Source organism: Geotrypetes seraphini, chromosome 12, assembly GCF_902459505.1.
Source record: "Geotrypetes seraphini chromosome 12, aGeoSer1.1, whole genome shotgun sequence".
Lineage (NCBI taxonomy): Eukaryota > Metazoa > Chordata > Amphibia > Gymnophiona > Dermophiidae > Geotrypetes > Geotrypetes seraphini.
In genome coordinates this window covers 45,505,521-45,525,360 of record NC_047095.1, presented here as the reverse complement: position 1 = coordinate 45,525,360, position 19,840 = coordinate 45,505,521, and the positions used below count along the sequence as shown (strand labels likewise).

General features: G+C 44.8%; 1 protein-coding gene across 12 annotated transcripts in view; it reads left to right on the top strand.

Annotated features, from left to right (window-relative positions):
* SGIP1 (SH3GL interacting endocytic adaptor 1) overlaps window positions 1-19,840 on the top strand; it is a 216,527-nt gene that overhangs the window by 113,162 nt on the left and 83,525 nt on the right. For 6 of the 12 annotated variants that reach the window (XM_033917200.1, XM_033917198.1, XM_033917199.1 and 3 more), the window contains 3 exons: window positions 234-285; window positions 5,740-5,816; window positions 8,651-8,743. In XM_033917200.1, the coding sequence (XP_033773091.1) occupies window positions 234-285; window positions 5,740-5,816; window positions 8,651-8,743 (222 nt within the window). Of the gene's footprint in view, window positions 1-233; window positions 286-5,739; window positions 5,817-8,650; window positions 8,744-12,174; window positions 12,226-19,840 lie in introns of all 12 variants that reach the window. The other 6 variants (XM_033917191.1, XM_033917196.1, XM_033917193.1 and 3 more) reach the window with 2 other exon arrangements.

Below are 19,840 nucleotides of genomic sequence, written 5' to 3'. Positions count from 1 at the left end.
TGTCTTCCTACAGAGACGGAGTAGGGAAAATGCTTTAGTAAACCATCCCCTTATATTCTGATTTATTGAAATGGGTGAAATATCAGTTTTGAGGTTATGATAAAGTAAGTGAATTATATAAAAGACATGCAGTGCAGTCCTTTCATTTGCTGTTGGGAAAAAAAAATTCAGATTGCACAGTGAAAGTACAGAAAAGAACATGAATTCTGAAATAATGTTATCATATGTAACAGGTGAAGAGATTGCAAGACCTAGGCGTTCAACACCAACTGCTGAGCTTGGGAGGTTAGTGTGAAAAAAGTGAAATGTGAGGTAAAATCGAATAAGGTCACTCCAACTTGAAAGAGTCACAGAGAATATGTACTGTTCAATCACTGTTTTCCATTGAAAGAAACTCTGTAAATTTACTGGTTCAAAACACACATTCACAGGACCCCCCAACAGAGTTTACAAAATGACTAAATATGCAAAGTAAATTGTAAACCAACATGCACAGATATATTTTAAAGACCAGCCCAAACACATAACTTATGTATCTGTATATTTCTGTTACCTGTATAAAGTCAAGCCATATAAATTTCTAAATTACCAGATGGTTTATGGATAAGGGTGGGGAGGAGTGCAGGTATTGCTAGAAATCATTTGTTTAACGGTGATTTGTGGACTTATAGAGCTATAGGCCTGAATAGTTAACGGATAGTGCTGGTGTGTTCATCATTGACTAGGTATATTCTGCAAGAACAAGCAGAATGAAGATTAAGATAGAAATGGAGAAAGCCATTTCTTATTCCTGGTGGTATGCAGCATAGAATCTAGCTACTCTTTGGGATTCTGCCAGATTTGGTCACTGTTGGAAGCAAAACACTGGGCTAGGTGGACCATCAGTCTGATCTAGTAGAGCTATTTTTATGTTCTTATTGTTGGAGAGGAAGGGTCTGCGAGAAGACCAAGGGACCCCTCCTCCATGAAGTCCTAATAGTAAAATCGTGCCATCCTGCTTATCCTCAGAAAACATCTGATACAGGTGAGTGACTTCTCTTTCTCCAAGGACAAACAAGATAATGATATTCTTACTGTTGTTAGGGCCTCTCAGAGGAGGGGTCCCTTGGTCTTCCCTCGACCCCCTCCCTTCCAACAGCAAGAATGTCCTTAGGGAAATACCTGCTGCAGGTGAGTAACATTGCTTTCAGTACCGATTTTACAAGGATTGTGGTGTTGAATATATGTGCTCAGTTAAGCAGCAGCACCCGGCAGTTGGAACCCAAGCACAGTACCGGGTAAAGCTTTGGATTCTCGCCCAGAAATAGCTAAGAAGAAAAAAAAAAAAAAAAAATTTAAATTGAATCAGGTTGGGCAGACTGGATGGACCATTCGGGTCTTTATCTGCCGTCATCTACTATGTTACTATGTTCTAATATGGTGACCACACAAGTTCAATATCAGTCCCTACTAGTTTAAAAGAACCCTGAAGAGGACACTATCCCCATCCTCACTTGAGTCATCCAGATTGTCTCTATTCTCTTCTTTAGTTACCTCCTTTATTCTCATCTGTTCTCCATTTCATTATATTCTTTATTCCCCTATTCTTTCCATGTTTTTAATGAATAAGATAATACATTATTTGTATTGCTCTGACAAGCATACTTCTGCAGCGCTAGCAGCCAATCTCTGCTTCTCCAGCTAGTATGCAACCCTCCATCTACATCTCAAGAATATCTGACACAATTGCATCTGAAGAGGATAGAATTTAAATAGCAACCAAATATACATGCATATGGCTTTCTATGGATAAAGAGTTGTTCGATCAGATCTATTAAATCTACTGCCACACCATGAATAAAGATGTACAGTGAAGACAACTGTAACAGTAGTTTCTCTGAGGACAGCAGGATAGAAAGTTTCCAGAGTACGGGGTAATATCACTGACAAAGCAATTATAAAAGAAGACACATCCAACGTGCCGGAACTGGAAAAAATCTTCAAGGGGGATCAAGAGGGAAAATGATCATGCATGGAGGTAAGCCTCGAAGACGTTCTCAGGCAGATAGATTAAAAACTGACAAATCTCCTGGCCCAGATGGGATCCACCCGAGAATACTGAAAGAGCTCAGAGACGAAACAGCGGAGTTACTGTGGCATATTTGCAACCTATCCTTGAGAACAGGGGTAATCCCGGAGGACTGGAGGATTGCAAATGTTAGGATCGAGAGGCGACCCGGAGAATTATAGACCTGTGAGCTTGACCTCAGTTCCGGGGAAGATGGCCGAATCACTGATCAGGGAAGATATCAATGAGCATATAAAAAAAAATAAATTGATGAGAACAAGCCAGCACGGTTTCTGTAAAGGACGATCATACCAAACGAATCTACTGCATTTCTTTGAGGGGATAAGTAAACATTTGGACCAAGGTGACCCCATAGACATAATATATCTGGATTTCCAAAAAGCCTTTGACAAGGTACCCCATGAGCGCCTGCTGAAGAAACTGTGGAGCCACGGGATGGAAGGGGACGTCCACAGATGGATCCAAAATTGGCTGGCAGATAGGAAGCAGAGGATAGGAGTAAAAGGACACTACTCTGACTGGAAAGGGGTCACGAGTGGTGTCCCGCAGGGGTCAGTGCTGGGACCGCTGCTGTTCAATATATTCATTAACGATCTGGAAACGGGGACGAAGTGCGAAGTTATCAAGTTCGCCTACGACACAGAACTCTCCAGCAGGATCAGAACTGTTGAGGAATGCAAAGAACTGCAGAGCGACCTGAACAAACTGTGTGAGTGGGCAAAAAGATGGCAGATGAGCTTCAATGTGGAGAAATGTAAGGTCTTGCACATAGGGAAAGGGAACCCCATGTACAGCTATACGATGGGAGGGAGGGTGCTGGGTAAAGGCAGTCTAGAAAAAGACCTGGGGGTATTGGTGGATACAACAATGAAGCCAGTGGCGCAATGTGCAGCAGCCTCAAAGAAAGCGAACAGAATTTTGGGCATTATCAAAAAAGGTATCACTACCAGAACGAAGGAAGTTATCCTGCCATTGTATCGAACAATGGTGCGCCCACATCTGGAATACTGCGTCCAATACTGATCACCGTACCTTAAGAAAGACATGGCGATACTTGAGAGGGTCCAGAGGAGAGCAACTAGGATGATAAAAGGAATGGAGAACCTTTCATATGCCAAAAGGTTAGACAAACTGGGGCTCTTTACCCTGGAAAAGCGGAGACTGAGAGGAGACATGATATAGACTTATAAAATCATGAAAGGCATAGAGAAGGTGGAGAGGGGCAGATTCTTCAGACTAGCGGGGACAACAAAAACAAGAGGTCATTTAGAAAAACTGAGAAGGGACAGATTCAAAACGAATGCAAGGAAGTTCTTCTTCACTCAGAGGGTGGTGGACACCTGGAACGCACTTCCAAATGAGGTAATAGGACAGAGTACAATACTGGGGTTCAAAAAGGGACTGGATGACTTCCTGGAAGCGATTGCAGGGTACAGATAGAGGGTTACTCTACAGGACATTAAGTGAAAAGCGTATGAGAGTTTTAGGGTATGAGCAGTATCTGGTCATGGACCTGAGGGGCTGCGGCGTGAGCGGACTGCCGGGCACGATGGACCTCTGGTCTGACCCGACAGGGGCAATTCTTATGTTCTTACTTGAAGTTTTTGAGTCGCTCCAATAAGTATGTACACCACTTCCCACCTGCTACTGTCATGCAGAACTGCAACTAGTTGGATATTTTCTCACCTCTTTGTTCAAAATTTTGTAAGTTTTTCTTGCCTAGTCACATCACTGTCATGCAGTACTTTTCCTGGTAGCATCTTAAATAGATTGTCAGCTGTTTTCAAGTTTCCTTTATTTTTTTGCACTTAGTATGTATTTTTCTGTCCTTAGAGTGTTCACAAATCTGAGCAGGATGTGATCCGGACTCCCCTGCTTCTCAGCCCAGATACTGTCATTAGGCTACTTCTGTAATGCTTGGGGCCTAATCAAGATGTTTCTTATTGTAATAACACAGTACAACACCTGCTAACTACAATTAGACATTCACTAATTCAGTTGATCTGAAGGCAAAATAATATTTATCTGGCATCATAACATTGACAATGAACTGTTAAAGAGACTGGCCTTGTTAATGCCAGACAGCTTTTGTGCAGTCATCAAAGCTCAAGGAGGCCCAACCAAGTACTAAAGATGTACCAAGGATTTTAACAAATAGTAAAACTAATGGAGGAAAAAGAAAATTGTATTTGATATTTCTGCAAAATTTATAATAGAATTGAGAATATTTTTACTCCTAATGTTAATTTTGACCTTCTTGGTAAGAAAAGTGTTATTCACAATTATTTGAGCAGTACTGTATATTTTCTGTTGAAGGCAGCCTGTAGCCAGGAACTCCAAAACTGGGAGGACTTGTTATTCTGCATGTCTCAGAGAAAACCAAGTTACTAACTGTAGCAGGTGCTCTGTGTGTACAGGAGGATACAAGTCCTCACATACCCACCCGCCGACCTTACCTCACCTCATGTAACTCATCTCACCTCAGAGTTGTATTCTACTGTAGCTGAATTCAAAAACTAAGGTGATGCCATACAACAGTGGCAGGTGAAAAGTGGCACTTATAGTAGTGGAATGACTCAAAAGCTTCTAATAATTGCTATTGCTGGAGAAGCTTTTCCATGTTGGCTCGATTGATTACTGCTCTCTTCTGTGAAGACTTATATCCTGCTAGAGGTAAGTAACATGTTTTTCAGTGTATAAAGCAATGCTTTATGTGTAGAAAGAGAGGTTTATAAAACTTCATGTCCAATATTTAAATAAAGCTATATGTGTAGCCTATATGGCCAATATTCTGTAGTCTAAACGGTGCCTAGTTTAAGCCCAAAATGCCATTTAAAATAGTATTTAAAAGAAATTTTAAGGCTTCTTTGGGATTCTCTTAGGGTAATTGATTGTTGCTGCAAAAAGCTTCTTTGCTGGCCAGGAAATGCATACTTTTACTATGGCGACAAGCAGAGGTGCCTACCATTACTATGTGGAAAAATGATATGTTTACATTGTTAAAACATGCATATTTGGATGTTAAGAATTGTGGCCCTGGCCGTTGGAGAAAATTCCGGGCCATTTGGGCTCCAGTTTTGGATAGTTTGTCCCAAGGAACCCAAAGTGCTCTTTTGAATTTTTGACATTGGAGTGCTTGGGGGGAGGGGGGAATAGGGGGAGGGGGTGTATATTGCTCTGTTTTCTTGTTGGGTTCATTTAGTCTCCACGAAGAAACCACACGGTAGACTCTTTCATCTTGAGTTATGGTTTATGGTTGTACTTGTTTTCAGAGTGTTGTATCTTTTCTCTTGTATACAAATTTCTAAATAAAAAATATTTACAAAAAAAAAGACATTTTAAGGCATCCACTGGTGCCTAAAAATCTGGCACCAGAATCGCACCTAACACCACTGTATGTGTGGCTAACGCTGGAAGTGGCATTAGTAGGTACCTCCAAAGACGCCAGAAATGTAGGCTTTGAAATCCCTGGCCTACATTTCCAGTGCCTACCTTTGCCAGAGGCGTGATTCTCTAAACGGTGCTGTCACGTGATTGACATGCAATTGGTGGCTGCCATTAATGATGCCGTTTAGAGAATTTGGGTCTATGTAAGATTCAACTATAGCTTAATTTTTCCACGATTCAGAATCTTCATTTTTTCTCCTTTCATATTTATGTTTCCGCCACAGTAAAAAGGCACTTAATGACACGACGGTGCTATTTGGTCCTCCCTTGGAAGCAACCTTTGAGGAACACAAAGATGAAGGTAAGAGAAGATGTCCATTGATCTGAAAAGTACTATATGCAATGAGTCCTGTTCTTTTTGGATTTCCTATCAGTTTTGCTTGCACAAATGTTCTAAGGCAGTGCAGATATCTTTTAGCTGCCACTGTGATATACCCAATTAACTCAGATCACCTAGTAAGCATAAGAACATAAGCAGTGCCTCTGCTGGGTCAGACCAGAGGTCCATCATGCCCAGCAGTCCACTCACGCGGCAGCCCATCAGGTCCAGGACCTGTATAGTGATCCTCTATCTATGCCCTTCTATCCCCTTTTCCTTCAGGAAATTATCTAATCCCTTCTTGAACACCCAAACCATACTCTGTCCTATCACACCCTCTGGAAGCGCATTCCAGGTGTCCACCACCCTTTGGGTGAAGAAGAACTTCCTAGCATTGGTTCTGAATCTGTCCCCTCTTAATTTTTCTGAATGCCCTCTTGTTCTTGTAGTTTTCGAACATTTGAAGAATCTGTCCCTCTCCACTTTCTCCATGCCTTTCATGATCTTGTAAGTCTCTATCATGTCCCCTCTAAGTCTCCGCTTCTGCAGGGAAAAGAGCCCCAGTTTCTCTAATCTTTCAGCATATGAAAGGTTTTCCATACCTTTTATCAATCGTGTCATTCTTTTCTGGACCCTCTCAAGTTTCGCCATATCTTTCTTAAGGTTCGGCAACCAATATTGGACGCAGTACTCCAGATGCGGGCGCACCATCGCCCAATACAACGGCAGGATAACTTCTTTTGTTCTGGTTGTAACACCTTTCTTGATAATACCTAGCATTCTATTCGCCTTCTAAGAGGCCGTTGCGCACTGTGCCGACGGCTTCATTGTGTTGTCCACTATTACCCCAAAATCCTTTTCTTGGGTACTTTCACCCATTACCAGCCCTCCCATCGTATAGCTGTACTTCAGGTTTCTGTTTCCTACATGCAAGACTTTACATTTCTCTACATTAAACTTCATCTGCCATCTCGTCGCCCACTCTCCTAATTTGTTCAGATCCCTTTGTAAATCTTCACAGTCCTCTTTAGTCCTAACTCCACTAAATAGTTTGGTGTCGTCTGTGAATTTTATTACTTCGCACTTTGTCCCTGTTTCTAGATCATTTCTAAATACATTGAACAGCAGTAGTCCGAGTACCGACCCCTGCGGAACACCACTCGTGACCCTCCTCCAGTCCAGGTAGTGGCCCTTCACTCCCACCCTTTACTTTCTACCCGCCAACCAATTTTTGATCCATCTATGTACGTCTCCTTCCACCCCATGGTTCTTCAGTTTGTGTAGTAGGCGTTCATGGGGTACCTTGTCAAAGGCTTTTTGGAAATCTAAGTATACGATGTCTATGGGGTCCCCTTTGTCCATCCGTTTGTTAATTCCTTCGAAGAAGTGCAATAAGTTCGTTAGGCACAATCTTCCCTTGCAGAAGCCATGTTGGCTTGTTTTCATCAGTTTATTCCTTTATAGATGCTCGTCGATGCTGTCTTTTATCAGCGCTTCCGCCATCTTCCCCGGAACCAAAGTCAAACTTACTGGTCTGTAGTTCCCCGGGTCACCTCTCGATCCTTTTTTAAAGATGGACGTAACATTAGCTATCTTCCAATCCTCTGGGATCACACCTGTTTTCAGGGATAGATTACAAACCTGCTATAGTAGTTCCGCTATTTCCTCCTTTAGTTCTTTCAAAGAAAGGAAAATGGTAAAACCAGAGGACATAATTTGAGGTTGAGGGGTGGTAGATTCAGGGGCAATGTTAGGAAATTCTACTTTACAGAGAGGGTAATGGATGCCTGGAATGCGCTCCCGAGAGAGGTGGTGGAGAGTAAAACTTTGACTGAGTTCAAAGAAGCATGGGATGAACACAGAGGATTTAGAATCAGAAAATAATATTAAATATTGAACTAAGGCCAGTACTGGGTAGACTTGCACGGTCTGTGTCTGTATATGGCCGTTTGGTGGAGGATGGGCAGGGGAGGGCTTCAATGGCTGGGAGGGTGTAGATGGGCTGGAGTAAGTCTTAACAGAGATTTCGGCAGTTGGAACCCAAGCACAGTACCGGGTAAAGCTTTGGATTCTTGCCCAGAAATAGCTAAGAAGAAAAAATAAAAAAATTTAAATTGAATCAGGTTGGGCAGACTGGATGGACCATTTGGGTCTTTATCTGCCGTCATCTACTATGTTACTATGTTACCCTAGAGTGGACAGTATTGAACTTTTTAAGAGATTAAAACAAAACAAAATCCAGAAAAACTTTACATTCCTGAATATTTAAGGCCCCCTTTTATCAAACCATGGTAGAACTTTTACTGCAGGCTGGCAAGGTAAATGCTCCGACACTCACAGGAATTGAATGATCGTTGAAGCATTTACCTCGTTGGCCCTCGATAAAAATCTCTACAGTGGTTTGATAAAAGAGGCCTTATGTTAATTGTATGTTGTTTCTTTTTTTGTTATACCAGTCTTTTGATGCAGAGGAACGTTCCCCTCCCCCATTGCCCAAGCCATTGCAGTGTCAGTCTTTTTTGGAATCATGTTTAGTTAGGTTTAATGCCTTTTTAGTGATAGCTCTGCCTGAGAGATAGTTGTCTCTGGGCCATTGGTCTATTCTATTAATTTCTCTTTTAAAATTATTTTTTATGAAAATAAATATACTCATATATTCAAAATGTTAAGATTACCCCAAACACAAATAATAAGTAGACTCCCTTAGTAATCAACATTGGGGAAAGACAGAAGTATCAAGTGTGAATTAAGTCTATATTTTTCTATCAGCTTTCCTTTGTATGTGCCCTGTGTTATGGATTTCTCAATATTTTAAGTTCCTTTAGATCAGCCAGAGATATGGGGACTTGCCGAACAAGCTGGTTCAAGACTCAGCTCTCCAAAGCTACCCAGACCTTTACCAGCTGGAAGTAAGTTGGCTATCAAAACAATGAAATAAGAATTCTATTTTCAAAGGAGTGGAGTGGAGGAGTGACCTAGTGATTAGAGCAGCTGCCTGAGCACCCTGAGGTTGTGAGTTCAATTCTCACTATAGGTCCTTGTGACTCTGGGCAAGTCACTTAACACTTCATTGCCCCAGGTACAAAATAAGTGTCTAAAATATGTAAACTGCTTTGATGGTAATTACACAGAAAGGCAGTATATTAAGATCCATCACAATATTTTAAAATTCTTGTACAATCCCACTCTATTTCGAGACCATTGAGTTATTCTCCTATACTCATATTTCAAAGACTTAAGCTCCACCCCTCTTACCTCAGCACTATCCCATTAAGAACCAGCTTCTTTCCTACAAGCCAGGCTGTAGAATCTTGGGGGGTTTTCTGCTCGTGTTTATTTTTATTAATTTTAGTGTTTTCGTTTGCAGTTTTCACCTTCGTGCTACAGAGGTTCCCTGAGGGGATAGCACTGACTGCGGGAGATCGCAGACTTTTGGAACAAGTCTGCTTTCAGGGGGTTGACTGCTTGCCAGTGTACCCTCTGGACATCCTGCACTTCAGATCAGGGCTCTGGGATTATTCTGTTGGGAGCTGGCCTACCCCGGGTTCATCTGCTAGCGGACTGCATTCCTCCGCAAGGTGTTTGCACGGTGTGTCTGAGGGTGGCAGAGGAACCCAGCTGTGCAAGTCAGGCCATTGGGACAGTCCAAAGATTTGTAGTCCAGCTTGCCTGTTCCATAAGGCAGAAGATCTTTCTGTAAGCAGATTCAGCTCCCATTGTAGTGTTTTCCAGTCAGCACATTGCATAGTGAGTACAGGCTGTCAGCCTGATTCTGCGATTTTAAGGGGGGGCTGAAAAAGGGGATTTTTCTTAGTTTCCTAGTGTGCCCTAGCCTCCCTCCCCTAAAATCCTAAAATTGCTGTTTTTCAGGGGTTCCTGCGCTTTTCCAGGGCTATTTTAAAGTAAAATTGGCACCCGCGATGATCATCTTGGATTTTTCCGATATGAAATAAAAGTTATTTTTAGTTCCTGCAAGCTTTGTTTTTGCAAGAAAACCACTATGATGGACTCTCCAGGGCAGGTTTTGGTGGATTCATGCTTTATTTGTGGTGGATGACTGTTGGGGCATGGCTTTGTTCCACATGCACTGCGGCCCATGAGGGGGGTCAAAATTTGTCCTTTGACCTCTGAAGGGGATCTTTCCGCCATTTCTGTCCAATAAAATCACGTCAGAAGGCCTGCACGCCTCGGAAGATAAATGTCACACATCCTCCAAGTGTTCCAGAAAGGGACCGCAGAAGGTGACTTCTGCCCCAGAGGATGGGTTTTCCACCAATTTTGTTGATATTCTGAATCAGGCATATTTGGCTACGGAATCCATACCAGTTACCCTTCCACAGGCCTCCCTGATTGTGCTGGCCCAGCATCACTTCCTGTGGGCAGAGAGACACCTCGTGGCACCATCAGCAGCACATGTGGCCGGAGTGGTGTTATATTCAGGCAGTCATCAGACTGGACTCTGGGGAAGTGATCCCTGTCCCAAGGGGCATGTGATTACATAGTGGAACAGTGGGAGTGCTCCCTGTTCATCCTCTTGTCCTTGGTGGCTCAGCAATAAGCAACTCGGTCTTTCAGTCGACCTCGCAGAGCCGGCAGTGAGGGCCTAGATGCTCTGGTCCAGCCTTAGCTACGGGGAGGCTTTCTGCATGTCTTCCTACCATGGTCCATGATCAGGTATCTGTTGAGATGGATAGTGTCCCATGGGGGTCCAGTAATTCTTGTTGGGCCCGATTGGCCGGGATGCCCATGGTGTGCGGCCCGGTTTGGCTCCAGTGGGAGTAAGGGGCTTCGGCCTCCTTGTCATCCTCGCCGAATATGGCAGGGCTCAATTGTACGGCAGAATTCAGACCACTTTGTTCTTATGGTCTAGCCCATGAGAATGAAGCTTTAGCAGGCAGGGGCTATTCTTTGGCAGTGGTTGCTCCTCTGCTCCACAGCAAGAAGATGTCTATGGGGCTGCCTACGCAAAGACATGGAGATGTTATTGGGTATGGTGTGTTCGACAACAGGAGGACGCATCCCTTCCATCGGATCCTCGTATTCTGGAGTTCCTATAGGCCGGCCTCTTGAAAGGTCAAGCAGTGGCTTCTCTTCAAATCCAGATTGCCAGTTTTTCTTTTATGGACCCTACTCCTATGAGGGGCTCCCTAGCACTCATCCGGATGTCATACATTTTCTGCAGGGTGCCCTGTAGCTTCGACCGCCGCTGTTGCTCTCCTGTTCACCTTGAATTCTCAACCTGGTTCTCTGCTCTCTGGCTCATCTGGCTTATGAGCCTCTGGAGCGTGCATCTTTACTGGATCTTATGATCCAAACTGTTTTTCTAAAGGCCATTACCTCCACCGAAGGGTTGAGGAACTTCAGGCTCTGTCCAACCAGGATCCCTTTCTGTGTATTACGGATTCTGGCATTGTTCCTTTCTTCTGACAGTGGTATCTGTTTTCCACATTAATCTGGAAGTCCGGATTCCTGCTTTTGCTTCCTGATTTTCAAGAGAGCAGGACTGGGTGTTGTGGTCCTTGGATGTGCACATGATCCTTTTACGGTGCCTGGAGATTATGAATGATTTTCGTCTCTCTGGCCATCTTTTTGTGCTGGCGGGTCCTGCTCAGAAGGGTAGGCCGGCTTCCATTGCTACCATTTCCAGATGGATCCATATGGCCATTTCCTCTACTTACGTAGCAGCTGGTAAGAAGCCCCTTCTTGCGATGAGGACTCTACTACCAGAGACGTCTTGTCCTCTTGGGCAGGAACATTGGCGATCTCTTTGGAAAAGCTTTTAAGGGCCTCTACCTAATCCTCTTTGCCTATGTTCACCAAATTTATGAGATCGCAGTGGCAGCCAAGCAGGATGCTGCTTTTTGTTCTTCTGTTTTGGGAGCTGGCTCATCAATCCCACCCTGTATCTCCAGGACTGTTCTATTACATCTCAATGGTCCCAGAATAGAGTGGGATTGTACAAGAACGAAAGATTAGGATCTTATCTCTGCTAATCTTCTTTCTTGTAAATCCACATTCTATTCCGGGAATCCGCCCTGTGCTTTGCTGATTCGCCAATTGTCTGCCTTTACTGGTATTGGTAAGCTGAATTTCAGACCAGTCCTTATAGGAGTGCCATCAGTTATGTATTTGGCACTTAGTTATGGGGGTGTCCCTAGTTCAGGCACCCCCTCTGACAGTGCAGGCCAGTTTCCTTACAGCAATGTTTCTGTCGTTCAGGTTCCTAATGTTTAATGACCTGTTTCAATTGTTGTTTGTTATACATTTCTTATTATGAGCAGATTTGCCTTATTTGTCGGGGAGTATACCTGTTCCCCTCCCTTTTGTCTATCCTCTACAGATGTTCCTGGCTGCTTTGCAACAAACTGGTTCTTGAGGGGACATTGCAGAGGTAAGAAAGGGTGGAGCTTAAGTCTCTGAAATATGAGGCTTCCTATAAGTCCTGGAGAATATAGGAAAATAATCCAATGATCCCAGAATAGAGTGTGGATTTACAAGAAAGAAGATTAGCTAAGGTAAGAACCTAATCTTTTGTTATATTCAGTGAGATGTCAGATTAATCTGGTTGCTGTTGTAATCAACAAATAGTGACAGCAAAACATGGTTGCAGTATCTATCATTCAGAGACCTCCCAAGGCATGTAGTCTGGGACTTTCTCCATTTCTCAAAAAAAAATCTGTGAGAGCAATTTTTCAAATGATTTTACTCAGGTAAATAAATAATCATTTGGATAAAATCATTGATTGAAATTACGGTTCCCCTCTATAGGTAAAAGTACCCATATCACAAAAGGATGGAAGCAGGGTGAGAGCATGGGAATTTTATTTTGAAATCCCTTCAGGTGATTTAAAGTGTCAAATTTGCACCTGTTATTAAGCAGAGATTGATATAGGGCTCCTTTTACTAAGTCGCGCTAGCCGTTTTAGCGCGTGCTAAATGCTAATGCATCTATTATAGTCTAAGGACAAGTTAGCACGCCTTAGTAAAAGGACACCTTAGTTGGAGAGGGTATGTTTGTGTTGTAGAGTGGGTAACGGTTGTGGTTTTTGCTGTACATTTTGGCATTTTAATTTGTGTTTTATTGCTTCTCCTATCTTGTAGTTTACATATACCTTTTCATTTTTGGGAATTGTGTTTTATTGATATTGTAGAGGTTATTAATGTTGTCATATCATGGAATTTTATTTGTATTTGCTATGGATCACCTCTAGATCTTTGATTAGAAGTGATCCATAAAACACAGTATAAAGAATCAGGATTCTCAAAAGAAAGATGATGATGGAAAACCAAAGGAAAGTCCTCTGGATGTTACAGCTTTATTGGAACAATCTGATAGAGAAGTGGCTAGTTCAGCCACTCTCTTATTGACTGTAGCTTTGGCTCCAGACAAAGATTGGATCCTTAAACTTGTCTTTAAAAATAGATCTAGAGACTTCCTTGGTTTCCATATTCAAATTTTTCCTGATGTTTCGAGAGAAACTCAAAAGAGAAGAAGGGAATTTTTATTATTGAAACCAGGTGTGACTCAGAGAGGGAGTTTCTTTTTCCTTAGATATCCTTGTAAATGTGTAATCAGATATCGTACTTTTAAATATATCTTTTTTGACCTGGCTCATCTGACGGCTTTCCTTTCTATGAAGCACCTTGAAAAAGGAGAAATATCTGGTCCAAATAATAATTTAAGCTCTCTTTTAGCAACAGATAATGTGATTTGGTTTGGTTTGATTGTTATGTTGTACTTTATTCACTGTCTTGGATCCAATTTTTGAGGACTAGTGTGTGATTAACATGAGGAATATATTTCTTTTATAGTTTTGGTTTATTTTCAGGAGTGAAAGTAACTAATATTATGTTTTCTTGATTGCACTTTCTGTACAAGATGATATGTTTGTTAAAATAATTTGAAAATTTATTTTAAAAAAACAAACCACAGTAAGTAAATAAATACATACTAGAGCATTCATGGTGCAAATTTTCAAAGGCAAGCTCCCTATAGGTTCCAATTATTGCCTCTGTACAGGAAAAAATAGTAGACAGACAAAATGATTTCCCCTATTATTGCATATATGGTTTCTGATAATTAAACAAAACATAATATTAAACCAAAGGAACCTGAATAGAGACATAACATACCCACATACCCCTCTCTTTTCATGAAGTCGTGTTAGCATTTTTTATCGCCAGCTGCAGCAGTAAAAGCTCCGACGCTCATAGAATTCCTGTGAGCATTGGAACTTTTACCACTGTGGCTGGTGATAAAAAAATGGTAAGACAGCTTCATAAAAGGGGAGGTTAGTTTTTAAATTATTACTTTATTTAAGGTACAAAGTTATCCAGTACCCATATCACTCAAGTCAAAAACTAACTGCCCCTTTAATCAACCAGTTGACCAAATTCAATTAATAATTAGCTTCTATTGATTGAACACAGCTGATTTGATTACAGTTGGACCTGTTGAATCTAAACTTCACTATATATTGAACCTGCGACAAGCAAAGGAAATTCTAGAAGAGATGAGAGAAGGTTGTTGAAATATATCAGTCTGGAAAGTATTTCAAAGCCATTTCTAAAGCTCTGATACTTCACCAAACCACAGTGAGAGCCATTATCAGCAGATGGAGAAAACAATAGTGAATCTTCCTAGGAGTGTCCAACCTGCCAAAATTACTCCAAGGGTGGGGTGTAGGAAGAACTTATCCGGAAAAGCCATAAAACATCCCAGAAGAATATCCAAAGAACTGCAGGCCTTTCTAGCCTCAGTTATGATCAATATTCATAACTCAACAATAAGAAAGCCTGGGCAAAAATAGGATTCATGGAGAGAGTAGAAAGGTGGAAACTGCAGCTATCCCAGTGTAATATCAGTGGTTGTCTCCCCCAAGCTTTTTGGGTAAATGCTCTATGGACAGATGAGTCAACGTGGAATTCTTCAGACAACACAAATCCCATTATGTCTGGCATAAAGCAAATACAACATTCCACAGTAATAACATCATAACAAACTCAAACATGGTGGTGGGAATGTATTGAAATCAGTGGCGTACCAAGGGGGAGGCAGGGGGGGTGGTCCGCCCCGGGTGCAGCCTTAGGGGGAATGCACAGTCGGACAGGTCTGGAAAATTCCTGTGCTGCGACGGCACTCAGCGGCAGCGGTGCTCCCCCCCTCCACGACGGCACTCAGCGGCATCGGCGCCCCCCCTGCCCCGCGACAGCACTCAAGTTCGGTCTCCTTCTCCTGGCATCAGCAGAACTTCAGATCGTCAACAGGTGCTCAGTCAAAAGCATCCCCTGACAGCTTCCTGTTTCCACCCAGGCAGTTCAGTCAGGGGAAGCTTTTGACTGAGCACCTGTTGCCGATCTGAAGTTCTGCTAATGTCGGGAGAAGGAGGCCGAACTTGAGTGCTGTTGCGGGGCAGGGGGGGCGCCGATGCCGCTAAGTGCAGTCACGGAGGGGGGGTGCCGATGCCACTCAGTGCCGTCGCGGGGGGCGCCTTGCCGATCTTGTTGCCAAAATCGGAAAGGTGAGGGAGAAAGATGGGCCTGTGGTGGATGGAGAGATTGAGAGAAGGGGATAGAAGTGGGGAGAAGGGGAAGAGAGAAGAGGGAAGATGATGGAAGTGGGGGGAAAGAGAGAGAAGGGACAGATGATGGAAGTAGGGGGGAAAGAGAGAGAAGGGGCAGGTGATGGAAGTGGGGGAAAGAGAGAGAAGGGGCAGATGATGGAAGTGGGGAGAAGAGGGCAGATGAAGGAAGGGGGAAAGAGAGAGAAGGGGCAGATGATGGAAGTGGGGAGAGAGAAGAGGGCAGATGATGGAAGTGGGGGAAAGAGAAGCGGCAGATGTTGGAAGTGGAGAGAAAGGAGAGAGAGAAGAGGGCAGAGAATGGAAGGAGGGGATAAATAAAAGGAGGGCACATGATGGGGGAAAAGGATTGAGTTAGGGAAATACTGGAGGGGGATGAGGGAAAGAGGTGGTGAGCTGTAGGTAGACAGTAAAAAAGGAAATTGATGAGAGGGTAGTAAGAACGTAATCTAGATGGATGCAGAAAATAAATTGAAAAGGAAAATGAGGGAAGAAAGGGACTGCAGAAGAGAGGTGTGGGAGAGGGAAGGAGAGGAGACAGATGCCAGACCAATGGGGGGGTGAAAGGAGAGATGGAAGGGGGAGCATACAGTTTCTGGAAGGGGCATAGAAGGAGAGAAGATGCCATATAGGAACAGAGAGATGGCAGACAGTGGATGGAAGGAAGAGAGTAACAAGAAGATGAGGAAAGCAGAAACCAGAGAAGACAAAGGTAGAACAAAAATTTTCTATTTATTTGTTGCTTTAGAAGACATGTGTCACTGTTTCTGTGGTATTGCATTGTATGCAGAGTCAGCTTCTTGCTGATTCAATTTAACCTTTGTCAATGTATTTCTATTTTATCCCCCTTTTACAAACTGTGGAGCGTTTTTTAGCGCCAGCCGTGGTGGTAGCAGCTCTGATGCTCAGAATTCTATGAGCATCAGAGCTGTTACCACCATGGCTAAAATCCACACTACAGTTTTGTAAAAGAGGGAGGGGTTCGTTTGTGATGACATATTCCATACTTGGAAAAGGTATTTTCTGTGTTCTGTGTGTTCGAAAGACGTGGTTTTCTGTTAGGATTGACGGTGTAGGATTGATTTGTACTAGTCTGGCTTGTTTAGTTTTACAATGGGTATATTGATGTTGTACTTCTCACTGCATATGTAAGATGCTGCCTTTTCCTAGATACTCATGTGTGACGTGTGGCTTGTTACTAAAAATCATGTTTTTCGTACAGATGGGGGGGTGGGGTGTGCCAAAAAATGATGGGCCCCGGGTGTTACATATGCTAGGTACGCCACTGGTTGAAATGGGAATGTTTTCCTGCCTCGGGACTTGGAAACATTTCTCCTTATTGAAGAAACTATGAATTCCGCGCTGTACCATAAATTCTCAAGGAGAATGTCTGGTCATCTGTCTGTCTGTGAACTGAAGCCGAAGCATAATTGGGTTGATGATCCCAAACACAAAAGTAAGTCTTTGTGTGAATGGCTCAGGAGAAACAAAATTAAAGTTTTGAATTGGCCTCTGTCAAAGTTCTAACGTGAACCAAATATAGATGTTGTGGCAGGACCTGAAAGAAGTTCTGCAAAGAAGAGTGAGCTAATGGAATTTGGGGTTGATATAGGATGAAATTGGTTGGTTGGTGAAAGTATATTTGTGGTGTTAGAGCTTACCATTTAATCAATCAATATGATTAGGGGGTGGGGAGGAGGGCTTAGATGGCTACTTAAATGGAAATAAGGCAGGCATCTTGTTGCAGTATTGTGGAAAGGTCTTGAGTTTAGTGCAAGGGGAAGACCCGAATATACTTGATCGTCTGGGTCTTTTCCCTGGGTTTAGCCTAGCAGACATTGGATGAGCATGCTGGAGGGGCTGTGATGCTAAGTGCTTTAGATAGCATGCTAAGCCCCGTGGTTCTCAAGATTCCCTCTCAGTCAGGATGCACTCAGGCTGGAGAAGCGTTGGAAGGCATGTCGGATGTTGGAAAGTGGCACGCAGGTCTATGTTCTTATTTTCCTATCTGCTTTGAACCCATGTCTTGAGTATTGTCTATTCAGCACGTTATAGCTAGGCATAATTTCCTTATATTGTAGCTCTCTAGCCAGTGAAGTGATTTTATTATTGAGTCAATATGGTCTGGGGCAGTGGCGTACCTAGGGGGGGGCGGGCCGCCCCGGGTACCAGCCCTGAGGGGGTGTTCCCGGCCTTGCCGCTCAGTCCCCCCCCACGCCCGAAGGACCGCTCGCCCCACTGACCTTCCAGCACACCTATGAAGCAGCCCGCAGCAGGATCGCGACGTCAGCAATCCCTCAGCTGCTTGGGCGCTGCTTCCTGCGCCGCGGTCCCGTCCCTCCTCTGACATCAGAGGAGGGGGCGGGACCGCGGCACAGGAAGCAGCTCCTAAGCAGCGCAAAGATAGCTGACGTCGCGATCCTGCTGCGGCTGCTTCATAGGTAGTGCGGGGAGGCCAGGGGGGCGAATGGTCCTTCGGGGTGGGTCGGGGCATCAGGCCTTCAGGGTGGGGCGGGCGGGCGGGCAGGCAGACTTTCAAGGGGGAGGGGGGTGACAGGCAAGCAGGCAGGCCTTCAAGGGGGGGTGCAGGTCTGCGGGGGGGGGGGGGTGCAGACCTTCAAGGGGGTGCAGGCCTTCAAGGGGGGGACAGGCAGGCAGGCCTTCAAGGGGGTGACAGGCCTACAAGGGGGGGGGGACAGGCCTACAAGGGGGTGCAGGCCTACAAGGGGGGGGGACAGGCCTTCAAGGGGGGACAGGCCTTCAGGGGGGGGGTATGCCTTCAGGGGGGGTGCCGACCTTCAAGGGGGTGCAGGCCTTCAAGGGGGGGGACAGGCAGGCAGGCCTTCAAGTGGGGGGACAGGCCTTCGGGGGGGTGCAGGGCCTTCGGGGGGGGGGGCAGACCTTCAAGGGGGTGCAGGCCTTCAAGGGAGGGGACAGGCCTTCAAGGGGGGGGACAGGCAGGCAGGCCTTCAAGGGGGGGACAGGCCTACAAGGGGGTGGGACAGGCCTTCAAGGGGGTGCAGGCCTTTGGGGGGGTGCCAACCTTCAAGGGGGGGTGCAGGCCTTCAAGGGGGGGGGGACAGGCCTTCAAGGGGGGACAAGCAGGCAGGCCTTCAAGGGGGGGACAGGCCTTCAAGGGGGGGACAGGCCTACAAGGGGGTGGGACAGGCAGACCTTTAAGGGGGGACAGGCCTACAAGGGGGTGGGACAGGCAGACCTTTAAGGGGGAATAGGCCTTCAAGGGGGGACAAGCAGGCAGGCCTTCAAGGGGGGGTCAGGCCTTCAAGGGGGGGGACAGGCCTTCGGGGGTGCAGGCCTTCGGGGTGGGTGCAGGCCTTCGGGGTGGGTGCAGGCATTCGGGGTGGGTGCAGGCCTTCGGGATGGGTGCAGGCCTTCAGGGGGGGACAGACCTTCGGGTGGGGGGTACAATCCTTCGGGGAGGGTGCAGGCCTTCAGGGGTGGGGTTTAGGCCTTCAGAGGGGGACAGACCTTCGGGTGGGAGGTAAAGTCCTTCGGGGGGGTGCAGGTCTTCAGGGGTGGGGTGTAGCCCTTCGGAGGGGGGACAGACCTTCGGGGGAGGGGGGTCCTGGTGTAAAAGTACACAGAGGGAGAGAGGGAAGGGGGGGTTCAAAGATACGTGCATATGCCAGACTTTGGGGGTTAGAAATAATGGGTCTAAAAACAGAGGAGTGGGAGAGAGATGGTGCATAATGGGATTTAGGGAGGGAAGGAACAGAAAGGGAGAGAACTTGGAAACAGGGGATGGTGTGGAGGGGGGATAGAGATACTGGATAGGAGGATAGTTGGGAACAGAAAGGGAGAGATGGTGGATCCTGGGGTGGTGGGGAGTTGAGAAAAGGTGAATCTGTGGATGAAGACAAAAAAAAGGAAAGATGCCAGATCTCCGGGAGAGGGAAGGGAAACGGAAGGGGAGAACAGAGATGGCAGACGGATGGTTAGCACGGAGAAAGGAGACCCTGGCAAGCAAGACAACAAGAGCCTGGGACCAACAAGATTTGAATATTGATCAGAGAACAAAAGGTAGAAAAAATAATTTTATTTTCTGTTTTGTGATTACAATATGTTAGATTTGAAAAGTGTACATGAGACAGCTTGAAATGGGAACTTTTCTATTTTTGTGAATGGCAAGGCTGAGTTCAGTTAAAATATATGCTTTATAAGAAAATATAATAATGTGTTTTATAAAGTTTATAAGCATTGCTGGCATACTCGGTGAGGTGTTCCTAGTGTTGGTGGTGGTGGTAGCATGTCAGTGTGTTGAGAGGAAGAGGTAGTCTGGGAAATTCTGCTGAGCAAACTCTGGGCCCATTTCCACCCCCAGTTAGTCCACTCCACTCAACTGGTTCACACACTGAGTGGGTCTTTGGGTGTTATTTCTGGGTAGTTGTTTTAGAATCTCTTCCA